A 26,784-nucleotide genomic window follows, 5' to 3' on the forward strand; every position below is an offset into this window, starting at 1 on the left:
CTAGTATTCTCCTAACATCACAATACTTTCCCTTTTTTTTCCACTAGGCTCCAGCTTCAGGCCTTTTTTCTGGTCATAAAAAATGCCAAATTTCTTCCTACCTCAAGGACTTTCCTCTGCCTGGACACTCCTCCTCTAGATTTAGCACATCTGCTCCTCATTATTTGGGCCTAAGCTTGCATGTGCTACCTCCTGAAAGAGGACTTCTTTGATCAGGTGGCCACCCCCGTCTTCTCTGCCCACCAATCACTTTCCATTCTATTACTCTGATTTCTTCATCCCATTTGCCACTATCTGATATTATTTTATTTATGTATTTATGTTTATTATCTAGACCTTCCTACTAGAGTATAAGCTATGGCAGTGCAGGGCCTTGTTTATAGCTGTAGCCCAGCACCTTCTGGCACATGAGTGCAGTAGATACTTGTTAAATAAATGAATATAAGAATAACACTTATTCCTATTTTAGAGATGGGAAAACTGAGATGCAAAGAGGCTAAGGGATTTGCCTAAATCATCAAAAGTGTCTTCCCTACTTATTTAAATAAAACACAAAACTTCCCAAGTTATTTAAATAAAGACCACAACATAATACATTAATTTAAGAATAGAACCAAGAGTCTGAGGTAGAAATAACTGGAGATTAAAGATAACCCTGGAAAATGAGTATTTGCTCCTTCTAAGACCTGCTTTTTTAAACAAATGAAATAATAATGATGTCTTTTGCAAATAAAATTGCTGATAAAAAAAAACCACAAAAATTTGAAAGCATGGACTGCAACAAAGACCATCCAAATGCTGTATACTAACAGTTAATTTTTCAAAATACAGTCACACACATTTGTATTTTATATTTTATACTATTTTTATACTTTTAAAAATACTATTTATATTTAATTTTTAAATTTTTAGACTATTTATACTTAATTCACAGAGTAATACAATAACACAAATCTTTTTATTTTTACAGGGAGAGAAAAGGCCAAGACCTAATCATAAGGCAGTGGCAAGAAGAACTAAACTCAAGTTCTCTACCTCAGGTTATCTGGCTGAAGGGCCCCTTCTTTTACACTTTTTAAAAATTATTATTATACTTTAAGTTCTGGGGTACATGTGCAGAACATACAGGTTTGTTACATAGGTATACACATGCCATGGTGGTTTGCTGCATCCATCAACCTGTCATCTACATTAGGTATTTCTCCTGATGCTGTCCCTCCCCTAACCCTCCACCCGACTACAGGCCCTGGTGTGTGATGTTCCCCTCCCTGTGTCCATATGTGCTCATTTTTCAACTCCCACTTATAAGTGAGAACATGCGGTGTTTGGTTTTCTGTTCCTGTGTTAGTTTGCTGAGAATGATGGTTTCCAGCTTCATCCATGTCCCTGCAAAGGACATGAACTCGTCCTTTTTTATGGCTGCATAGTATTCCATGGTGCATATGTGCCACATTTTCTTAATCCAGTCTATCATTGATGGACATTTGGGTTGGTTCCAAGTCTTTGCTATTGTGAACAGTGCCACAATAACATACATGTGTGTATGTCTTTATAGTAGAATGATTTATAATCCTTTGGATATATACCCAGTAATGGTATTGCTGGGTCAAATGGTATTTCTAGTTCTACACATTTATTATAATGAAGAAACAAGAACCGTCAAAGGATGTTATATATTATTAAAAAGGGCTATTTTGCTTGTTACTACTCTCTACTATTAATGATTAATGGTACTAATCTCTACTATTAATGATTCTTAGTATGACATAGATTTTTTGTTTCTAGTTTAATTAATGAAGATGTTTCAGATTCCAGAATGGCATAAACATATTGTGCTTTCTGAATATATTATATTGTTTCCAAAAACCAGGGCAACTACAGGTGTAACTCCTTTATTCAATAGACTAATCTCAAAATGCATACAACTTTAATCTCCTTTTTATTTTCTCATGTGGTTGATAAGGATATTAAGATAATTCATATTTAAAAGACCACAGTAAATCCTTTCATAAAGAGGAAGAATTATTTTATGTACTTATCACACTATACTTTTTATATTGATAACTTTTCTTTTCCATACCTAATTTCTTAAAGCTATTTTTACAAAACTTAACTTTTAGTGATATCATACAAGTCACTCTTAAATATTACAGATATAACAGAAGCCAGTGTTTCCTAAATATCAGAGTCCATTTATTGAATATCAAATATAACATCTTAAATTTTTCTCCCATGCAAACAGGCATTTTGCAAATTTCTCTTTTTTGAGACAGACCCTGTCACTCAGGCTGGAGTGCAGTGGCACAACTCTGCTCACTACAACCTCCGCCTCCCAGGTTCAAGTGATTCTCCTGCCTCAGCCTCCCGAATAGCTGGGATCACAGGCACCCGCCACCATGCCTGGCTAATTTTTGTTTTGTTTTGTTTTGTTTTGTTTTTAGTAGAGACAGGGTTTCACCATGTTGGCCAGGCTGGTCTTGAACTCCTGACCTTAGGTGATCTGCACCACTTCGGCCTTCCAAAGTGCTGAGATTACAGGCATAAGCCACCGTGCCCAGCCACAAATCTTCTTAAATTTGATACAAGAGAACAAGAGAATGTAACAGGTTTATTGCATTCCATTGATGTCTGTCGTGAATTTAGTGATCTTCTAAACACTTCAAAAATTTCTCCTCACATACTATTTCCAGACCCAGGGTTCATTAATTCTTTCATTAATCCTTCCAAATGTTGGGGTTCAGGACATTCACTTTCACTCTCCTCTTTCCTGCTTCTCACAGTCTGACACCATCCCAGTCTTCCTCAGTCCTGTTCATGCCTGGCACTTAATAGGCCCTCAAGAAATGTTTGCTGTTTGCTGATATATTCTCCGGGACCACAGTCTCCTTCCTTTTTTTTTGGCGGGTGGCGGGGGAGGCGGAGTCTCGTTCTGTCACCCAGACTGGAGTGCAGTGTTACCATCTTAGCTCACTGCAACCTCCGCCTCCCAGATTCAAGCGATTCTCCTGCCTCAGCTTCCCAAGTAGCTGGGATTACAGGTGCCCACCACCATGCCTAATTTTTTGTATTTTAGTAGAGATGGGGTTTCACCATATTGGCCAGGCTAGCCTCAAACTCCTGACTTCAGGTGATGCAGCCTGCCTCGGCCTCCCAAAGTGATGGGATTACAGGCATGAGCCACCTCACCCGGCCGCCTTCCTATACTCTGACCTTACCATTCCTCAAACCTTCCAACTGTACTGACCTTCTCCTCCCTTCTCATCCACCCACATGTATGACCATACATGGACTCCAGTCAACACTTGGAAATGCTCCAGCTCCAAGATTTCAAACCCCAAACCTGGTCTCCTGATTCTAATCTTGCCTCATTATCTCTTCTTCAGTGCTGCTCACTCCTCCTAAACCTGCAAGTCCCCTCGCCTCTCCCTTCCAGTCCTAATGTTCAGTTCATTCTCCTTTTTCACCTTTGGGCCCAGATTGAAAATATTATAGCTGGGGCTTTATAGCTATGCCCAGGTGTTAACCTTGATCTCCTACCATAACCTTTTCTAAGAGGTCACATGCCTCATAAGTAGCTCAATCTATTTTGAAAAGGAGGCCAAGAGAAAAGGAAGTTTAAAACAAAACAAAAAACAAAACAAAACAAAACCACCAGCCTGGTCAACATGGTGAAACCCCGTCTCTACTAAAAATACAAAAAATTAGGTGGGTGCAGTGGCACGCACGTGTAATCCCAGCTACTCAGGAGGCTGAGGCAGGAGAATCACTTGAACCTGGGAGGTGGAGGTTGCGGTGAGCCGAGACTGTGGCACTGCACTCCAGCCTGGGCTACAGAGCGAGACTTTTTCTCAAAACAAAAACTTAGAGCTGTCAGGGAATTTACAGACCACCTAATCCAGCTCCTTAAAATAGTAGATGAGGAAACAAGACTGTGAATAGTCTAAGATTTCCAGAGCCTGCCATCAGCCTTTCCTGGGTCTCTTCCCAAACACTGCCCATCCTCCTTTAAGCCTCACTTGCTCCTTCCCAGCCAGACCTCAAAAGAAACTATTTTAATACCATTCTCCTTGGTCTCTTGTCCCTCTTGCTGCACTTAACTTGCTAATCTCTAACCTTGTTTGTTCTGTTTTCCTGGCTTGCTCAACATTGCCAGAAAAAGACAAGAAATTGAGCCAATTCCATTTCAACTTTATCCCACTGGACCATTAATGTTGCTCAGAATCCATTTGAATCATTTGAATCAGAATCCATTTGAATCCCTATCATAGTCTCGATCACATTTCCCATCCCACCCCTTTCCTCTCTGCAAATGACCTTACCACCCACTTCGCTTAGTGTTCAATACCAAGGAAAGCGTGCAGAGATTGGAACCCAATCACCTGCTGTTCATTCCTGAACAAACCCTGCTATTTGCCACCTCTATGGCATGCTCATCCTACTCCTACTACCAAAATGTCCTGCCCATCACCTTTGAATTTCTAAATACAAATCCAGCTGAATAGTATATCTTACAAGATTTCTTACCTACTCCAAAGTGAGGTCATCTTCCACCTTAGTACTCAATTTGCACCACTTTATTTTGCCATTATTTCAGACTTACAGAAAAGTTGTGAAAGGTTTACATGTACACACACAGAGAGAGAGAGAGTGCAAAAGTGGAACAAAGATTCCTGGATTCCAGGAATCATCCAGATTCCCAATATAGTAACATGTTACTACACTGGCTTTATAATCTCTCTTTCTCTCTCTCTCTGTGTGTGTGTATGTACTTACCATTGTGTTACAATTGCCTCCAGTATTCAGTATAGCAACATACTATACAGGTTTGTAGTCTAGGAGCAATAGGCTACACCATCTGGGTTTATGTAAGTACATTCCACGACGATGTTCCCACAATGACAAAATCACCTAGTGATACATTTTTTTCAGAACATATCCCTATCAGTAAGTGACACATGACTGTACATTTATACACATATACTTCTATACATTTACATATATACATACCTACTCTGAAGTATTTAGGGGGAAAAGGATATCATGTCTAAAAGCTACTCTTAAAACAGCTCAGAAAAAAGTCATATATATGTATATAGGTATATATATACACACACACACAGACACACACATGCATAGTTATAGTTACATAGTCATATATGTTTCTCTCTGTGTAGACATAGACAGATAGAAAGAAAGATAAAACCTTGTGGGTTCTTCTTCCTCTGACCCATAACCAAATGACTGAGAACTCTAAATTCTTCCCGGAATGCTCTTATCTGCCTACGTACACTCCCCAGGTGATCTCCTCAGCCCCACTGACTTATAATTTCCATCCATGTAGTGGAGTTCATTCCAATATGGATTGAATAGGAACAGCTCTGGTCTGCAGCTCCCAGTATGATTGACACAGAAGACGGATGATTTCTGCATTTCTAACTGAGGTACCTGGTTCATCTCATTGGGACTGATTGGACAGTGGGTGCAGCCCACGGAGGGTGAGCCAAAGCATGGCGGGGCATCACCTTACCCAGGAAGTGCAAGGGGTTGGGGGATTTCCCTTTCCTGGCAAAGGGCAGCCGTGACAGTATGTACCAGGAAAATCAGGACACTGCCACCCAACTACTAAGCTTTTCCATTGGTCTTAGCAAATGGCACACCAGGCGATTATATCCTGTGCCTGGCTCAGCAGGTCCCATGCCCACGGACCCTTGCTCACTGCTAGCGCAGCACTCTGAGATCAAACTGCGAGGCGGCAGCCTGGCTGGGGAATGGACGTCTGCCATTGCTGAGGCTTGAGTAGGTAAACAAAGCAGCCAGGAAGCTTGAACTGGGTGGAGCCCACCTCAGCTCAACGAGGCCTGCCTGCCTCTGTATACTTCACCTCTGGGGGCAGGCCATAGCTGAAGAAAAGGCAGCAGAAACTTCTGCAGACTTAAACATCCCTGTCTGACAGTTCTGAAGAGAGCAGTGGTTCTCCCAGCATGGTGTTTGAGCTCTGAGAACGGAGAGACTGCCTCCTAAACTGGGTCCCTGACACCCGTGTAGCCTAACTGGGAGACACGTCCCAGTAGGGGCCGACTGACACCTCATACAGCTGGGTGCCCCTCTGAGAGGGGCTTCCAGAGGAAGGATCAGGCAGCAATATTTGCTGTTCTGCAATATTTGCTGTTCTGCAGCCTCAGCTGGTGATACCCAGACAAACAGGGTCTGGAGTGGACCTCCAGCAAACTCCAACAGACCTGCAGCTGAGGGACCTGACTGTTAGAAGGAAAACTAACAAACATAAAGGAATAGCATCAACATCAACAGAAAGGACATCCACACCAAAACCCCATGTGTAAGTCACCATGATCAAAGACCAAAGGTAGATAAAACCACAAAGATGGGTAGAAACCAGAGCAGAAAAGCTGAAAATTCTAAAAACCAGAGAGCCTCTTCTCCTCCAAAGGATTGCAGCTCCTTGCCAACAACGGAACAAAGCTGGACAGAGAATGACTTTGATGAGTTGACAGAAGTAGGCTTCAGAAGGTCGGTAATAACAAACTTCTCCGAGCTAAAGGAGGATGTTCGAACCCATTGCAAGGAAGCTAAAACCCTTGAAAAAAGATTAGATGAATGGCTAACTAGAATAAACAGTGCAGAGAAGACCTTAAATGACCTGATGGAGCTGAAAACCATGGCACGAGAACTACATGATGCATGCACAAGCTTCAATAGCTGATTCGATCAAGTGGAAGAAAGGGTATCAGTGATTGAAGAGCAAATGAATGAAATGAAGCAAGAAGAGAAGTTTAGAGAAAAAAGAGTAAAAAGAAATGAACAAATCCTCCAAGAAATATGGGACTATGTGAAAAGACCATATCTATGTTTGATTGGTGTACCTGAAAGTGATGGGGAGAATGGAACCAAGCTGGAAAACACTCTCCAGGATATTATCCAGGAGAACTTCCCCAACCTAGCAAGGCAGGCTGACATTCAAATTCAGGAAAAACAGAGAACACCACAAAGATATTCCTTGAGAAGAACAACCCCAAGACACATAATTGTCAGATTCACCAAGGTTGAAATGAAGGAAAGAATGTTAAGGGCAGCCAGAGCAAAAGGTCGGGTTACCCACAAAGGGAAGCCCATCAGAATAACAGCAGATCTCCTGGCAGAAACTCTACAAGCCAGAAGAGAGTGGTGGTCAATATTCAACATTCTTAAAGAAAATAATTTTCAACCCAGAATTTCATATTCAGCCAAACTAAGCTTCATAAGTGAAGGAGAAATAAAATCCTTTATAGACAAACAAATGCTAAGAAATTTTGTCACTACCAGGCCTGCCTTACAAGAGCTCTTGAAGGAAGCACTAAACATGGAAAGGAACAACTGGTACCAGCCACTGCAAAAACATGCCAAATTGTAAAGACCACTGATGCTAGGAAGAAACTGCATCAACTAATGGGCAAAATAACCAGCTAACATCATAATGACAGGATCAAATTAACACATAACAATATTAGCCTTAAATGTAAATGGGCTAAGTGCCCCAATTAAAAGATGCAGACTGGCAAATTGGATACAGAGTCAAGATCCATCCGTGTGCTGTATTCAGGAGACCCATCTCACAAGCAGGGACAAACATAGGCTCAAAATAAAGGGATGGAAGAAGATCTACCAAGCAAATGGAAAGCAAAAAAAAAAAAAAAAAAAAAAAAAAGGCAAGGGTTGCAATCCTAGTCTCTCATAAAACAGACTTTAAATCAACAAAGATCAAAATAGACAAGGCCATTACATAATGGTAAAGTGATCAATTCAACAAGAAGAGCTAACTATCCTAAATATATATGCACCTGATACAGGAGCACCCAGATTCATAAAGCAAGTCCTTAGAGACCTACAAAGAGGCTTAGACTCCCATACAATAATAATGGGCGACTTTAACACCCCACTGTCAATATTAGACAGATCAACGAGACAGAAGGTTAACAAGGATATCCAGGACTTGAACTCTACTCTGCACCAAGCAGACCTAATAGACATCTACAGAACTCTCCACCCCAAATCAACAGAATATATATTCTTCGCAGCACCACATCGCACTTATTCCAAAACTGACCACATAGTTGGAAGTAAAGCACTCCTCAGCAAATGTAAAAGAACAGAAATCACAACAAACTGTCTCTCAGATCACACTGCAATCAAATTAGAACTCAGAATTAAGAAACTCACTCAAAACCACTCAACTACATGGAAACTGAACAACCTGCTCCTGAATGACTCCTGGGCAAATAAGGAAATGAAGGCAGAAATAAAGATGTTCTTTGAAACCAATGAGAACAAAGACACAACGTACTACAATCTCTGGGATACATTTAAAGCAATGTGTAGAGGGAAATTTATAGCACTAACTGCCCACAAGAGAAAGCAGGAAAGATCTAAAGTTGACACCCTAACATCACAATTAAAAGAACTAGAGAAGCAAGAGCAAACAAATTCAAAAGTTAGCAGAAAGCAAGAAATAACTAAGATCAGAGCAGAACTGAAGGAGATAGAGACACAAAAAACCTTCAAAAAATCAATGAATCCAGGAGCTGGTTTTTTGAAAAGATCAACAAAATTGATAAACCGTGAGCAAGAGTAATAAAGAAAAGAGAGAAGAATCAAATAGATGCAATAAAAAATGATAAAGGGGATATCACCACCGATCCCACAGAAATACAAACTACCATCAGAGAATACTATAAACACCTCTCACAAATAAACTAGAAAACCTAGAAGAAATAGATAAATTCCTGGACACATACACCCTCCCAAGACTAAACCAGGAAGAAGTTGAACCCCTGAATAGACCAATAACAGGCTCTGAAATTGAGGCAATAATTAATAGTCTACCAACCAAAAAAAGTCCAGGACCAGATAGATTCACAGCCAAATTCTACCAGTGTACAAAGAGGAGCTGGTACCATTCCTTCTGAAACTATTCCAATCAATAGAAAAAGAGGGAATCTTCCTGAACTCATTTTATGAGGCCAGCATCATCCTGATACCAAAGCCTGGCAGAGACACAACAAAAAAAGAGAATTTTAGACCAATACCCCTGATGAACATCGATGCAAAAATCCTCAATAAAATAGTGGCAAACCAGATCCAGCAGCATATCAAAAAACTTACCCACCAAGATCAAGTCGGCTTCATCCCTGGGATGCAAGGCTGGTTCAACATATGCAAATCAATAAACATAATCCATCACATAAACAGAACCAATGACAAAAACCACATGATTATCTCCATAGATGCAGAAAAGGCCTTCAACACATGAAAAAATGCTCATCATCACTAAACATCAGAGAAATGCAAATCAAAACCACAATGAGATAGCATCTCACACCAGTTAGAATGGCGATCATTAAAAAGTCAGGAAACAACAGGTGCTAGAGAGGATGTGGAGAAATAGGAACACTTTTACACTGTTGATGGGAGTGTAAACTAGTTCAACCATTGTGGAAGACAGTGTGGCGATTCCTCAAGGATCTAGAACTAGAAATACCATTTGACCCAGCCATCCCATTACTGGGTATATACCCAAAGGATTATAAATCATGCTACTATAAAGACACATGTACACATATGTTTATTGTGGCACTATTCACAATAGCAAAGACTTGGTTAAGAAAATGTGGCACATGTACACCACGGAATACTATGCAGCCATAAAAAAGGATGAGTTCATATCCTTTGTAGGGACATGGATGAAGCTAGAAACTATCATTCTGAGCAAACTATCCCAAGGACAGAAAACCAAAGACCGCATGTTCTCACTTATAGGTGGGAATTGAACAATGAGAACACTTTGACACAGGGCAGGGAACGTCACACACCGGGGCCTGTCATGGGGTGGGGGGCAGGGGGAGGGATAGCATTAGGAGAAATACCTAGTGTAAATGATGAGTTAATGGGTGCAGCAAACCAGCATGGCACATGTATACCTATGTAACAAACCTGCATGTTGTGTACATGTACCCTAGAACTTAAAGTATAATAAAAAAAAAAATAACTAAAGAAAAAAGAAAGAAGTCTTAGGGGTTTTTGAATCTTGTTCTTACAACTTAAAAAAGTTCAAGATATTTAATACGTGCAGGAATTACATATTGGATTTCAAAGACTTCAATTGTGAGATTCAGTTAAAAGTGCATTTTTCTAGTGTATTTATCTGAATAATTATTTGTTATATCTTTTATGTTATATCACATATAATCATCTAAAATTTTGTTTACTATTTCATGAAATAAAAACCTCAAAAAAAAACAAAAAAAAACAAAAAAAAAAAAGGAAAGAAAACCCTGGAAAGTGGCTCTAATACAATGTTTTTCAATTGGAATTAATTTTTCATAATGAAAATGACTTCATTGTTATTTTTATTATAAAATTAGTATATGTTTATTATTAAAAATAAGTACAAAAATCTCTAAAAGTAAAAGGGAACAATTACCAGCAGTTCCACATTCCAGAGCTCATCACTGTTAGCATTTAGGTATACAAATAGCCAAACACTTTTCCTATCAATACAATTAATTTTTAAATTTGACTATTATGCAATGTACACATGCACTGAAACATCATACTGTACCCCATAAACATGTGCAATTATTATGTCCATTAAAAACAAGATAAAAAACATTTACAAAAAAAAAAAAATCCATCCATGTAGTAATGGCTTTAGTAATGGCTCCTAAATTTATTTCTCTGGCCTGGTCTCTTCCTTGAGATCTGAACTCTGAAATCCAACTGCCTATTTGAAATCTTGGCTTAGAGGGCTGGGCACAGCGGCTCACACCTACAATCCCAGTACTTAGGGAGGCCAAGATGGAAGGATTGCTTGAGCAGAGGAGTTTGAGACCAGCCTGGGCAACAAAGTGAGACCCCGTATCTAAAAAATACCAAAAAATTAGCCGGGTGTCCTTGACGTGCCTGTGGTCCCAGCTACATAGGAAGCTGAGGCAGAAGGTTGAGCCATGTTTGAGCCACTGCCCTCCAACCTGGGTGACAGAGCAAGACCCTCTCTCAAAAAAAGATCTCAGCTTAGATATCAACTGGCATATTAAACATGACATATCCAAAATAGAATTTCCCCACTAAACCTGTTCTCCAGTCTTTTCCATTTCAACTATCCACCCAGTTGTTCAAGCCAAAATCCTAGGAGTCATGTTTAATTCCTCCTTCCACTCTTCCTACTCCATTCACACACTAACCTGCTGATCAACTCTGCCTCCAGAACATATCCTGAGTCTTCTACTCCTCTTCCTCTCCACACCTCCCTTTCCACTCAGAGCCATCACCACTCTCTCACTTGGCCCACTGCAAGAGGGTCTTACTTGGTTTCCCTGCTTCTACTCTCAACTTGGTCTCCCTGCTTCTACTCTCAGCTTCTTATTCATTGTCCTCAGAGATGCCAAGGCAAGCTTTTAAAAACATAAATCATGTCATGTCACTGCACTGTTTAAAATCCTCCAGTGGGCCAGGTGTAGTAGCTCATGCCTATAATCCCAGCACTTTGGGAGGGTAAGGCAGGAGGATCACTTGAGTCCAGGAGTTCGAAACCAGCCTGGGCAACATAGTGAGACCTTGTCTCTACAAAAAAAAAAAAAAAAAAAAAAAAATTAGCCGTGCGTGGTGGGTCATGCCTGTAGTCGCAGCTAATCAGGAGTCTGAGGTGGGAGCATCACTTCAGCCCAGGAGGTGGAGGCTGCAGTGAGCCATGATCTCACCACTACACTCAGCCTGGGTGACAGAGTGAGACCGTGTCTCAAAAATATATATATACATAAAATAAAATGGCCAGGCACGGTGACTCATGCCTGTAATTCCAGCACTTTGGGAGACTGAGGCAGGCAGATCACGAGGTCAAGAGATCAAGACCATCCTGGCTAACACGGTAAAACCCTGTCTCTACTAAAAATTACAAAAATTAGCTGGGCATCGTGGCAGGCACCTATAGACCCAGCTACTCGGGAGGCTGAGGCAGGAGAATCGCTTGAACCCGGGAGGCGGAGGTTGCAGTGAGCTGAGATCGTGCCACTGCACTCTAGCCTGGGCAACAGAGTGAGACTCCATCTCAAAAAAGAAAAAAAAATATATCCTCCAGCCGCTTCTGATTGCACTTGGAATAATACTGAAATTAGGCTGGGTGTGGTAGCTCACGCCTGTAATACTGGCACTTTGGGAGGTAGACGGGGGAGGACTGCTTGAGGCCAAGAGTCCCAGACTAGTCTAGGTAACATAGTGAGATCCCCATCTCTACAAAAAATTTTTTAAAAATAAAGAATAAAGTCGAAACTCCCTTCCCTGGCCCCTGCCTACCTCTCTTCTCCTACCCGCTTTCCCCCAGCTTACTAGACTTCAATCATACTGACCTTCATGTGGGTCCAGGATCATGCCAAATCATTCTTATCTCAGGGCTTTTGGCTTTGCAATTCCCTTTGCCTAGATCGCTTGTCCCCAAAAAATTCCGACTCTTATTCTTCAAGCGGCTGACATTTGTTCTTCAAGCCTTAGCTCAAAGGTACTTTCTCAGAGGCCTTTCCTGATCACTCCAAGTTACCTACCATCTAGCATACTTTCCTGATTTGCCATGCTTCATAGCACCTATGTGTATCTGAAATTATATCTTTTGTTAAATTGGTTGTTGTTTTTTTTCTCCCAGTATAAGTTCTATGAGAACTGGGACTCTGATTTACTTACCCTAGCATCCCTGTCATATGTGCTAAAGGACTGATTGATGCATGTACATAATTTTTATTGCTTTTTTTTTTGAGATGAAGTCTTGCTCTGTTGCCCAGGCTGGAGTGCAGTGGCACCATCTTGGCTCACTGCAACCTCCACCCCTGGGATTCAAGTGATCCTCCTTCCTCCGCCTCCCGAGCAGCTGGGACTACAGGCATGCACCACCACACCCGGCTAATTTTTGAATTTTTAGTATAGACAGGGTTTCATCATGTTGGCCAGGATGGTCTTGAACTCCTGACCTCAGGTGATCTGCCCACCTTGGCCTCCCACAGTGTTGGGATTACAGGCGTGAGCCACCAGGCCCAGCCATCATTTTTACGTATGTATATACATACCATCAGTAAGTTCTTTAAAGGTAGGTTTCAATCTTTTTCATCATCTTTTTACCTTGTATATAATAGGAACTTAAATATCTGGAAGGAGTTAATGCACATCTTGGTTTCTCCAAAATATAATTAAGAGCAGTATCTTTTTGGCTGATTAAAAAACATCCTTCCTCCCTTAATCATTTCCAACAAACATCAAAAACATCATTTACACACATATAAAATGACAGTGTTCCCCAGGGTTTTTGTGCTGTTCTGTTTTCATTGAGGTGAAAAGGCAGAGGCATTTCACAAAGCAGTCTTTTATTTGGCTTCCACTTAATGCTTTTCATTCTCCTGAATGCTGCAAAACATTCCATTCTCTTGATATAGACATCCTGAAAGCATTCAAACTGTGCTGAATTTTTTTTTTTTTTTTTTTTTTTTTTTTTTTTTTTTTTTTGAGGCGGAGTCTCGCTCCGTCGCCCAGGCTGGAGTGCAGTGGCGCGATCTCGGCTCACGCTGCAAGCTCCGCCTCCCGGGTTCATGCCATTCTCCTCCCTTAGCCTCCCTAGTAGCTGGAACTACAGGCGTCCGCCAACACGCCCGGCTAATTTTTTTGTATTTTTAGTAGAGACAGAGTTTCACCGCGTTAGCCAGGATGGTCTTGATCTCCTGACCTCGAGATCCGCCCGTCTCCGCCTCCCAAATGAAATTTTTTTAAAAGCCAAGGAAAAACCAATTCTACTAACTATTTCCTAGATTTCTTTGTTTTTCCTCCTGTTTTATGAATCAAGAAACATTGTTTACAGTTTGCCCTGAGGCTTCTGGTAATGCTTATCAGCGTCTGAGGTATTGCAACTAGAGTTGCTCTATTCTTTTACAAGGATAGGCTGCAGAAGCTTCCCTCCCCATTTTTTAAGTTTCTCATCTGAAACTTACAAGTAAGTAAATATAGTGTTCTAATTCATTTTTTGTTAATAATATAAAAACCTCTTTTAAATAAATTAAACTTTTTTCAGTTGCAAGCATGATATGCTCTTAAAAAACTGAACTTCTGCTATAGAAAGTGAAGTATTATAGGCCGGGTGTGGTGGCTGACACCTGTAATCCCAGCACTTTGAGAGGCTACAGAGGGAAGATTGCTTGAGGCCAGGAATTTGAGACCAGCCTGAGCAACAAAGCAAGACCCCATTTCTACAAAAAGTGCCTGTGGTTCCAGCTACTTGGGAGGCCGGGGTGGGAGGATCGCTTGAGCTGAGGAGTTATGATCGCACCACTGCACTCCAGCCTTGGCGACAGAGTGAGACCTTGTCTCTGAAAAAAAAAAAAAAAAAGTGAAATAATATACTTTTCTTCCAGTAGCAACACTTTCTGGCAGCCTTGTCCAGACCCCATCTCTCTCTTCCTCTTTCTTGGTCTTTACTAGCCTTTAAGCCCTATCAAGGTAAACGATCAAACCTCTCCTGAATCTTTAACAAGCAGGATGTTGATCTCTTTTTCTAAAAAGAAAATGATCTTCTCTTATTATACACAGATGGTATAACTTACCTTTTTTTACTTTTTTTATACCAAAACTCCATCAACTAACTTATGAATAGTAAATAAACATTTGTCAACATCTGTTCTACTATGTAAAAACAATATACAGATAAACATGAGTAGTTAATTAAGCAAACACTGATGAAGTAAAAAAAAATAGTTAATTACTGGGCATGGTGGCTCACATCTGTAATCCTAGCATTTTGGGAGGCCAAGGCAGTCAGATTGCTTGAGTCCAGGAGTTCAAAAACAGCCTGGCAACATGGCAAAACCCCAACTCTACAAAAAATAAAAATAAAAATTTTGCCTGGCCTGGTGGCACATGCCTGTAGTCTCAGCTACTCGGGAGGCTTAGGTAAGATCATGGCATGAACCATGATCATGCCATTGCACTCCAGCCTGGGTGACAGAGTGAGCCCCTGTCCCAAAACAAAAAATGAAATAAAATAAATAAGTTCTTTACCTATAACATAACAATCCTGCCACACATAAAATAACAATATTTCTATCAAAGCACCTATTTTTCTATTATTTTAAATCTAAAATTAAATGGAAATCATCCTTACAGATATTCATTAATCAAAATGATCCACAATACAATGCTTCTAGAATACATAAAGATGACCATAAAAGGAAAGTGAGTATATCTCAGTAAGACAACTGCAATGGCATTTTTGGTTATTATTGAAAAATTTAAGTTTAATAAAACTTAAAAAGGATGAAGGGCATCCTTAAAGGTAAACATAAATTATTAAAATCATTTTTAATGGCCAGGGACAGTGACTCACGCCTATAATCCTAGCACTTTGTGAGGCTGAGGCGGGCAGATCACCTGAGGTCAGGAGTTTGAGACCAGCCTGGCCAACATGGTGAAACCCTGTCTCTACTAAAAATACAAAATTAGTCGGGCATGGTGGCGCACGCCTGTAATCCCAGCTGCTCAGGAGGCTGAGGCAGGAGAATCACTTGAACCCAGGAGGCAGAGTTTACAGTGAGCCAAGATCACGCCACTGCACTCCAGCCTGAGCAAAAAAAAGAGCGAAACTCTGTCTCAAAAGAAAAAATAAATAAATAAAAATAAAAACAAAGCAATTTTAATAAATTCCTAACTTGATCTTGAAATTAGTGCCCTAAAAATGGAGCAGTAACATAATTAAGTCAATCATCTTGTCTCAATATTAATGGTTAATGTAGAAACAGGTATAAAGGAAAATTTCTCAGAAAGATGAGATTGTTCATTGTTCTTGTGGATATGTAAAAACAATGCTGACTCAAAAGCAGCCAACTGGACAGCTGCAGATGCTGAACCCAATGGAAACACTAAGCAGGCATAGCACAAATCAGTAATTAACAAAGCAGATGCAGAAAGCTTGATGAGGGTGAATAATTGCATAGATGGGAATAGTAAAAGGAGCTGGTAACAGTACAAGTTTTATAAGAAATTGGATAAACTCTTTGTATTCATGAATTTGTTAGCAAGAGTGCTTCAATAATACACAGATAATATATTTTTTAAATGTTTTGATTACATTGATAAATACCTTTATATGGTACTTATCACTAAAGAAATTTAAAAATGGTCCACAGGAAAATATTGGTAGGGTGAACATAAAAATAATTATAAAAGTAAAGAATGAAATAATATTTCAGGTAGGCTAACTACAGAGGCATCAAATTTGTTTATTTTTGGAATTCTTAATTTTAATGACATGTTGAAATTAGAATACACAACATTTTCTAATTTTTATATGTATGTATGCATATACATATATATACACACATGCATGTATTTTATAGAAAATCTTCCCTACTAGTCAGGACTTTCCTTAAGGATAGGTATCATGTTTTGTTATATACTCCAAAAACACCAAGCCCAGTGTCTTCTATATAAATAAATACCTGTGGAATCAGGAAGATAATATATATCTTGGTTACTTAAAATATAATGAAAATAGGCAATATGATTAAACATACTTTAGTAAAAGCATTCAGAGTAAACTGCACAGACACTGAACATATGACTTGGTAACATCTTTTAGGAGGCTTTCTTTTTTGAGAAATAGCTCTTAAACTACAGTGACAGACTTTTTCGAGAAATAGCTCTTAAACTGCTCTTAAACTGCAGCTTAAAAACTAGAAATTTGTAGAGGTATAGATGCATTTATAGCAAACTTGGAAAACAGCTTTCAGAATTCTGGGCATATAAGGAAGCCAACAGCATGGTTCATTTAGAGCCTTTTTCCTTAGGACATATGTTGCAAGAATTACTACTCTTACAAATGCAACAGATTCATTGCTCATTACTATAGCAAGTGTTTTAACCCAAAGCAGATCTGTTCTTCATCTATTGGTCCATTTGATATAATTCCATATTATTTTAGTTATCATTGTAAATGCACACACTTTCTATTGTCTACTTATTCATTAATTCACAAATATTTACTGAGGGCCTGCTACGTGCCAGTCACTCTTCTTGGTGCGGGGATATAGCAGTGAACAAACAAAAATCACTGCACTTGTGGAAATTTTATTCTAGGGATAAAATTTCAGACAATAGTCATAATAAATCAATAAAATATGTAATAAATTAAGTGCTAAGTAAAAAAATAAAGCAGAGAAGGGCTATAGGAAATATGAAGGAGTAGAATTTTAAATAGAGTGGCCAGGGAAGGGTTCACGAAGAAGTGACATTTGGGTTAAGTCCTGAGGAAGCAAGGGAGATAGTCCTGCAGATATCTGAGGGTAGAACATTCCATGCGGGGAGAATTCCAAGTTGCAAAGGCCTTGAGGTGAAATAGTGCCTGGAATTGAGGAATATCAAGGAGGCCAGTGTGTCCATGGGGGAGGAAGTAGTTGGAGATGAGATCAAAGAGGTGACAGGAGGCTAGGTCATAAAGGACTTCACAGAAAAGGAAGCCACTGAAGGTTTTGAACAGAGTGACATGATCTGATTTTTTCACAGGTTCACTCTGGCCACTGAGTTTTGAGAACTGTGAAAGAGGGTAGGGTGGGAATATAGAGACGGTCTAGAAGACTGCCATAATCCAGACAAGAGGTGGTGGTGGCTTGAACCAGAGTGGTAGCAAGTGGCTAGACTCTGGATGTATTTTGAAGATAGTATTCACAGAATTTGAAGACAGAATATGAAGTGAGGTTATCCGGTATTTGTGATATAGTTACATTTCCACTGTTCTCTCCTAAGTGATGAAAAAGACACAATTTCTCACAAGTTGTCTGACATTCTCAGAGTTTGACGGTCCTGATATTCAACTTTCTTTTGTTCCTGAGTTTGAAAACACACCCCATTATTTCCATGTCTTACCTCAGCCTTGAGGATGAAGACGAGATGTAACTGTCTGAAGACTGACAGTTGCCAGCACTATTTCATGAGCTCTTCCTAGACTGTAAGCTCCACTAGGCTTATTTCATTCCCCTTGATGTCCTCAAAGCCTGACTCAGAACCTTGCACACGTTAGGGTCTCAAAAAACGTTTGTTGAACGGTTTAGTCTACATTTCCCATTCCCACTGGTGTTTTGTTTTTTAGTTTCACCGTGTCACCCAGGCTGGAGTGGTGCAGTGGCGCGATCATGGCCCTCCCGGACTCAAGCAGTCCTCCGCCTCGGCCTCCCGAGTAGCTGGGACTACAGAAGTGCGCCACCACGATTTGTTAATTTTTTGTGTTTTTAGTAGAGATGAGTTTTCGCCATGTGGCCCAGGCTGGTCTCCAACTCCTGGCCTCAAACGATCCACCCGCCTTGGCCTCCCAAAGTGCGAGGATTACAGACATGAGCCACCGCGGCCTGCCTCCCAGTTATTGTAAAAGATTAAATTTTCACTTGCTAATGTGAAAATGAATAATAAACCGAAAATAACAGTAAGCCCTTATCAATTGCAGAATCACAAGCTACAGTGTGAATTTCAGTATTAAGGATAGTACGCTGGGGTACTGTCAAGTGGTCATTGAGCCTCTTGCACTTTTCACTCTTACTAGCTCAACCTAAAGGTGTTTTAGCTTCCCCGCACCTGGTAAGCGGAAGGACTGGGAGACTGGCTTTGCTATTTCCAGCTAGGGCCGAGTGTCACAGCGCACCATGGAGTTCAGTCCCCTTTAAATGGGTACAAACGTCTCTGAAAGATCAGTCAATATGCGTTATCCGACTAGCGGGAGACCCCAGCCGCTCGCGGGCACAGCCACAAGCCCGGGAGACACTGGCCCGCGCTGTGCACGCCGGGAGTTGTAGTTCCTCCCACTCTCTGTCTCTCTGCCCGCCGGCCTTCGTCGCACGAGCGCCCCCAGCGGCGCGCAGGCTCCGGGAAGCGCAGCGCGCGCGGACCCCCGGGGCAGTTTCCTAGCAACCGGCGCAGCGGCTACGTCACGGTGGCAGGTTCTAAGCGCTGCCGGGCACCGTAGGGCCGCCGCGTGTATCTTCCAGCATCTGCGGGCTGGTGGAAGCGCTGCTCACAGTCAGTGTCCGTACGTCTTCGTCCGCCATTACCCTCCTTATCCTGCTCCAGGTAGCGGAGAGCCGCCTCCCGCCGCGCACCCTCCACTGAGGCCCGGGTCAGAGGCTAGAGGCCGCCCGGCCCGCCCCTGCGCGGCCCTTTGCCCTGAGCCCGTGGAGCCCGCCGCCTCGGGCCTCGGGGGAGCGATGCTGGAGTCCATTCGCGTGACGGGTGAGTGCAGGGAAGGGCTGGCCGCGGCGGGGGTGCGGGGCGGACCGGGGTCCCGCCGCCCTGGGTCCAGGTAATGGTAGCCACCGGCTGGGCGCGCCGCTCGGGACTCCACCCTGCGTCCCGACCCCTGCGGGGCGCTCAGGAGGCGCTCGCGAAAAACCTACGGAGGGAAGAGAGAAATCGGCCCCTTTTCCTTTCGTCACTTATCAGTAAGTACATGCTGTGGAATCTCGTGAAAAATATTATAATAATAGACCGCTTGCTGGTCCTACAAAGGTACAATCCAAAGATTGTTAAATCCTATTTCAAAACACGCTAGGTGTGTGATTAAGCTTCATAATTTTCTAGAATATTCAGAAAAAATAAGCTAAGTGAAAGAACACATCTGTATTTCAGTATTTATACTGTGTATATTTGTGTGTGTATGCTTTTATTCTTAAACAGTGAGAACATTTTGAGTTGATATTATAATAGACCATTTTACAGTACAGATTATATCAAGTGTAAAACATGGGTCTTTTAAACAGACCCCAGGTCACAAAGTCTGAAAGTTTACCTGCATTTTTAAAAATTCAGTTCAATCTCTGGGAGCACAGAACTTGACTCTTACTATTTGTAAATCGCTATGCGTGTTAGCCATTAAAAAAAAACCTTACGTAATCTTAGAGTAATTTTCTAGGCCATTTTCCCAGCATTTGATTCTGTACGCAAACATTTTTGCAAGGCATGGTTTTGACAGTTCAGAATTATGACGAAGAACAACGGAGTAAAGGGAAATACCTACTCCTCAAACTAGTGCCAAAATAAGGCCGGAATTTTAAATTTTGAAACAATGCAGTACCTAATAGACTATTTTTCTGTGAGCACTCTAACTGAAAAACCAAACCCCTTGCCAGTGAAAACATGATTTTAATTTTATACTGTTTTATTTCATGTTCAATGTTATACGGAGTTGATTTGTACAGTCATGACATTGCCGCGATGTATCTCATTTATGTTGACAGGAAGCATGGTTACAGGATCTAAGATTGAAAAGACAACTTTAATTGGCGTTAGAGTTTTTAAAAATGTGATTTGATGTAGATGCTACTTTCGTCCTAAAACACAATTAAAATGTCAAAAGTTACTTAAAAGTACCATACCTCCTAAATATGGAGCAAGGTTTCTCAACCTCAGCACCATTAACTTTGCTGCTGTTGTTTTTGAGACGGAGTCTCGCTCTGTCACCCAGGCTGGAGTACAATAGCGCTGTCTCTGCTCACTGCAATCTCCACCTCCCGGGTTCAAGCAATTCTCCTGCCTCGACCTCCCAAGTAACTGGGATTACAGACGCACGCCACCACGCCCGGCGAATTTTTGTAGTTTTAGTAGAGACGGGGGTTCACCATGTTGGCCAGGCTGGTCGAAACTCCTGACCTCAGGTGATCCTCCCACCTCAGCCTCCCAAAGTGCTGGGATTACAGGCATGAGCCACTGTGCCCAGCCTAGCAAACTTTGGACAAGATAATTCTTCCTTGTGGGATGCTGTTCTCTGCCCTGACCCCATAATTGTGACAACTAAAAATCACAATTAGGCAGGGGGGTGGGGGAGGGCAACATCTTCTTCTCCATAGAATCAGTGCCTTGAAGAAAAATGTAGATTTCTGTCACAGTGCACATTATTTAATTGAGAAATCACATAGATTAAAATTATTTTCCCAAACCGTAACAATCATTATAAAGATACAAATAAAATAATATTAGTATTAGAAAGCAGATACTCTGATCATTTAGTCATGCAGAGTGATCTCTTGATATGTCAACATGTTGAGTTAGAAGTTTGAGAAGAGATACTTTAGAAAGTAGTAGACCCACTCCTCTTGTCTCATTTCCCTTCCTATAATTTAGTGGCGGTACATTTATCAATCCAACCCTGTATGTTTGCAAACCCTGAGGTAAATAATTTGGCAGTTAATTTCTATAGTACAATAAAGTTCAAATAGCCATTTGAGACCATTCAAGCCTCTAATTTACAATTCCTTTAAAAATAACTGGGTCATTTTTCAGACTACTTTCTCTCTTATATAGTACTTAACTAGTTGAAATAATTCTAGAGCCTGGTGCCCAGCATTTCACTGCAATATCAGAAAAACCCAATTTGGACAGCCAGAAACTTCGTGTAGAGAGCTAAGCTGAAAACATGCCCTCCTCTCCCCTGGTCATTCCCTCACGATTCATTGATATCTAAGATGGCCATGTTCTTCTTTCTGGTTAGCAGAACTTGATTGTGGTAAGAGTACGATGGAAATGTGTTCATTTTTTTTTCAGCTCTAAAGGTTGTTACAAATATAGAACAGACTCATTATTTTATATTTCAGGAATGAAGCAATTACTTGTTTCTGAAATCACTTCCTATATAATATCTTACCCACTTTTGACTTACTAGTATATGCTATCTCTGCTGTTTAAAAATGGAATCAAATCAGAAAAGGTTTTTTTTGACTTCTCATGGCCTTTTAAAGAGGAAGGTTCTCAGGCTGGGTGCAGTGGCTCACACTTGTAATCCCAGCACTTCGTGAGGCAGAGAGCAGATGGATTACCTGAGCTCAGGAGTTCGAGACCAACCTGGGCAACACAGCAAAACTCCATCTCTACAAAAAATTAAAAAATTAGCCGGGCATGGTGACCTGCACCTGTAGTCCCAGTTACTTGGAAGGCTGAGGCAGGAGTATCACTTGAGCGCCCAGATGTCAGAGGTTGCAGTGAGCCAGAATTGCCACTGCACTCCAGCCTTGGTCACAGATTGAGACCCTGTCACAAAAAAAAAAAAAAAAAAAAAAAAGAAGGTTCTACTTTAGCTTCTGGGATTTAAAAAAAAAAAAAGAGTGTTTATTATACTAAAGCCACTAAAATCTTGACTCTAAAATATAGATTAATTACCTTATTAACATGAAATTTGCCTTGGAATTCAAATTTAATGCTTCAAAATATTTCCCTATGTATATTTTTCCATGTGGTGTTTCTATAGGAGCTGAATATAATATTTAATGTGATACTAATAATAGTTAACAAAGGCTGCTTACTTATAGTCCAGCACTGTTCTCAGCACTTCACACATATTAACTTTTAAAATCCTTACAACAGTACTATGAAGTATGTATTATTATTATCATCCCATTTTACAGATAAGGAAACTATAGCACAAAGAAGTTATGTAACTTGGTCAGGGTTATAGCTATTAATAAACAGAGCCAAGATTCATACCAGACAGCTCCATTCCAAAGCCCATGTTGTCAACTGCTAGGAAAATCAGCTCACTATTATAGTGACTGTACACTGATTTGAGCCACAAAACCCAACCTCAAGATTTCATTTAATATCTGTGTCACATTATCTGATGGTTTGCTCAAGTGTTGGTTTTTAGGTTTTTAATCACAGGCAAGTATGTAATAATTTTTACCTGGGAAAATCCTATTTCACTTGAATATAAATTTGTTTTCAAAATAGAAGACATCTAGTTCATTCATTAACAAAATGCTGTGAAGAAACCATATAAGATTATGTTCATTTATGATTTCCTATTGGCTTTATTTTGTATGTGATGTAAGAAGTGATTTATGAGTCATTCCAGAAATGAAGTGTCTTTATATCAAAGATGAATGTTTAAAAATACTGGAAACGAAAGTCTTAAGTCCAGCGTTAGGCCATACAGGATGAATATACCTAGGCACATAGCTCCTATTTGTTCTACAGCAGCAGGTACTTCCATTAAAACTTACCATTAAAACTTGTCTTCAACATCACTAATTGTTTCATTTTTCTTTTGCCTTCCTGGGATTATTTTTTCCACAGTGGTCGGGCAACTAAGTCTTTTACCCTTTCTTTCCTCTCAAATATTCTCTTCCCTTGTCTACTTCTCTGGCCACCCTTTCATAAGCAGGATAGTGAATGAGCAAAACCAAACACAGATGTATGTTGTAAAAAGCTTATAATTTCATTGTTGAGGAAGTCTGTCATACAACAAATATAAACCTGCAACCATGATAAAGGACTTCGAAGAAGAGATATAAGGTGTTATGAGGTTCTAAAATGAAAGAGTTAAGGAAGGCTTCCTGACCAAGTGCTATTTGAACTGAAAGATGAGTGGGTATTAATCTAAGAAAAAGAGGGATAGAAGGGCCCAGCAGACACAGAGAGCAGCATGTGAAGAGGTATGCTCGGAGAGAGCATGGTAAGGATGAGATATGGTCAAAGTGAGAGAAGGCTGAAGTGGAGAAACTGAGGAACACAGTGTGAGGTGAGGCTGCAGAGGCAGAAGGATCTGACCGAGAGTGACCTCATAGATCACAGTTAGGAGTTTTGTCCATCCCAAGGGAAAGCCATGTTTGTTTCTGGCACATTCAGTGTTGTTTTAGATGATGTATAATGCTCACTCTTACTACAACCATCACCATCAAGGGTATCTAGACTACTCTGTATATTTCTAACTGTAAAAACAACAAACATACAAGTTTCTGACCCCAAAACAACAGTGTCCCATTATAAGTTACTAATAGAGCAACACTGAATTGCTCTTACCTGGGACTGTGAAATTTTTAGGAATCCTAAAGTACAGTCAAGTTTCTGAATTCCTGAATGACATTAGCAGTGCCTTTCGTCTCATTTTCTTAAAGTTGATAAGCTACATTGGTTGCTATTGAATTTAGAGATACTATAGTTAATAGATTATCTGTTATAGTGTGGGCAAATTGAGCAATAAATATATTTTTAAGGATACTGATTTTATACATCCTTAAAAAATTAAAGTGTAACTTAAATAAAGTTTACAAGTCTTAAATGTGCAGGCCAATGACTTTGTACATACATAACCATTGCCCAGAACAGATAGAGAACATTTCCAGCACCTAGCAGGTTTCCTGGTATCTCCTCCTAGATTATGATTCATCCCTCAAAGGTAACTGCTATTCTGACATCTAATACCATAAATTAGTTTTGCTGTTTTGGACTACATATAAACGGAATTATACACTATATAATCTTTTGATGTGGCTTCATTTGCTCAACATTGTCTGAGATACATCCATATTGTTGCTTACAGTGTCAGTTTTCCTTTCATTGCCGTATGGTCTTCTGTTGTATGAGCCTACCACAATTTATCCTTTCTACTGTTGATATTGTTTGAGGTGTTTTTGTTTGTTTGTTTGTTCATTTGTTTGATTTTTAGAGTTGGGGTTTTGCTATGTTCTGTAGGCTGGACTCAAACTCCTGGGTTCCAGTAATCTTCCAGCCTCAGCTTCCTAAATAGCTGGGATTACAGGCATGTGCCACTGTGCCTGGCTTCTTTTGAGTTTTAAGTGATGAAATTCTTGATAAAATTAAAGTTTACCTTGTTTGGGGATTATTTTGTTTTGTTTTGGCCTTTCTTTTGTTTGTAATCAAGTTACCTATTGTTTTGTGGTATAAAATTATCCCAGATTCTCAGGTTTTGTAAGTATTAGTGAACCGCAGGAAATTTCCATTTTGTAGGTCAAAACTGGTTGAATAGTATTTGCCACCAGGCTTTGTTTCTGGTGATCTTCCTTTTCAGCCAGAGACCTCTTGATTCCTATGAAACCTCACCTACTCACAGTTGTGAAACACTGCATTTAGAGAGCAGTGTCTCCCTTTTCCCCCATTCTTTTAGATGAGGAACAGGAGATAACGATGGACTTAATGATTAGGCTAATATTACAGAGAGGTCATTGAAAGAGCTGGGAATGGATGTCAGGAATCTTGGTATCCTTTTCTCCTGTTCTAGATATATACTAAGCTTTCATTGTGTTGATTACTTCGGTATATTCATCTACTTGTGAATAGACTGTCAATTTTAATGTACAAATAGTATTTACCCATTTTTCTTCAGTATAGGTAATCACGTTGGGGTGAACAATTTTCTTCTATCAACAAATTATTTTCATTCTCTCCAATATAGTGAAACAGATTGCTTGTAGCTTAAATTTTACATTATATAATGAGTACCTTTAATGTGAGAAAGTATGCTTTTTAATTATCTTATTACTTTTCTGGGAAAACACGAGCTACACTCCTCCAAATAAGTCTGTTTATGCTTTAAAAATGTTTTAATTCAGGAAAAAGGATTCAGAGAATAGGATGTTCTTTAATAAATTGTGTCAAATGTTATCAGCCTCTTAGTGTTCTTAACCATGTTCAGGTCTTTTTTTCACAAAATAAGCAATAGTATTTAAAATTACAAAAACAATCTCTTAGGTTCTATGATACTTTTTAATGCAACTGAAATACAATTACTGTGACTCTGAGAAATTAATTTATATCCATCTTGTATGAGTTGTGTGAAGGACCATGTGCCCCACTTTCATGAACTTCATGGGCTATCCAGCATTTAACAGGATTGGCATTTGTAAAATAAATAGACCATTAACACTCCCAAACTTTATTCAGCAGCAGATGGAGCTTCAAAAGGACTCGTGCTAAGCTTTTCAGGAGATAATTAGCAAGTGAACTGAAATGCTGTAATTCCTGGGGAGAGAGGTTCTGTCAGGCATATACTGTCATCCCGCTGCCATACTTCACTCCTCCTTGAGTATTTTGACAGGTGGTTTAGGATGGGTTTTTTTTTAGTATCTGGAAATGTATAGGCTGTTTCAGATGGCACGAAATTGTGAATTTGGAGGTCACTGATGCTTTATGACCACAGAACTCGGCAAGTCCAGTTCTTTGGTCATAAAGCTACTAGGTCTTAGAAAACAAAGAGCATTTTTACATTGAATATTCATTTTTAAAAAATCAGTACAACATATATGTAGTGAATCATCAAAACAAATTCTTCAGAGTAGTCTTATTTATTGATTTTAATTTGATGTAACTCCGTCCCTTTTTATTATGAAGATCAGTTGAGAAAACAACCTGATTTCCTCCCTTACCTTTCCGGCTACGGCTAGTCCTTACTCTACTTCCTAGGCTTATGCTTATTTGAGTTCTTTTATACTTTCCCTTTTCATGTCTATTTCGGTTTTTTTTCATTATCACCCCTTGTCTCCTAAGCTTGTGGTGTCGTTTTAGGGAAACCGACATTATTCCTGGGCATTCGGGCTACAGCCTGTGTCCTGGTTTTCCTTAGCCTGTTTGCCTGGCCTGCCCAGTTCTGACTGTTAGTTGACGACACACAAATCTATGAAACTCCTGAGAAACTGGGAGCTACCAGCCTATGATTAATGTTTTGTTTATTTGTCCAGTTAATTTTGTCTTGTTGAGTCTTTAACATTTATTGAACAGCTTCTTTGTACAACCTGTCTTCAACATGACCCTATGGGATCTAGCTCGTACCTCTAAACTTACACATATAATAGACATTTAGCCCCTGCAAGCTTTAGAGATAGCTTTGGTATCTTTTAGACGTCAGAATTCAGATTTCACATGCTGGCCTAGAAAATGTAAGTAAAAGGACTTTTAAATACCTTACATATTTGGATTGTTACCTACTTTAGTACTGTCTCT

The 26,784-nt window shown here is 40.0% G+C and overlaps 1 protein-coding gene across 6 annotated transcripts in view; it reads left to right on the forward strand.

Moving 5' to 3' along the window:
* MATCAP2 (microtubule associated tyrosine carboxypeptidase 2) overlaps positions 1-26,784 on the forward strand; it is a 72,062-nt gene that overhangs the window by 5,191 nt on the left and 40,087 nt on the right. The window contains exon 2 of one of the 6 annotated variants that reach the window (XM_073008966.1): positions 971-1,040. In XM_073008966.1, the coding sequence (XP_072865067.1) occupies positions 971-1,040 (70 nt within the window). Of the gene's footprint in view, positions 1-970; positions 1,041-18,932; positions 19,291-19,327; positions 19,500-26,784 lie in introns of those variants that run through there. The other 5 variants (XM_007981607.3, XM_007981609.3, XM_007981612.3 and 2 more) reach the window with 5 other exon arrangements.

Source organism: Chlorocebus sabaeus, chromosome 21 (genome assembly GCF_047675955.1).
Source record: "Chlorocebus sabaeus isolate Y175 chromosome 21, mChlSab1.0.hap1, whole genome shotgun sequence".
Lineage (NCBI taxonomy): Eukaryota > Metazoa > Chordata > Mammalia > Primates > Cercopithecidae > Chlorocebus > Chlorocebus sabaeus.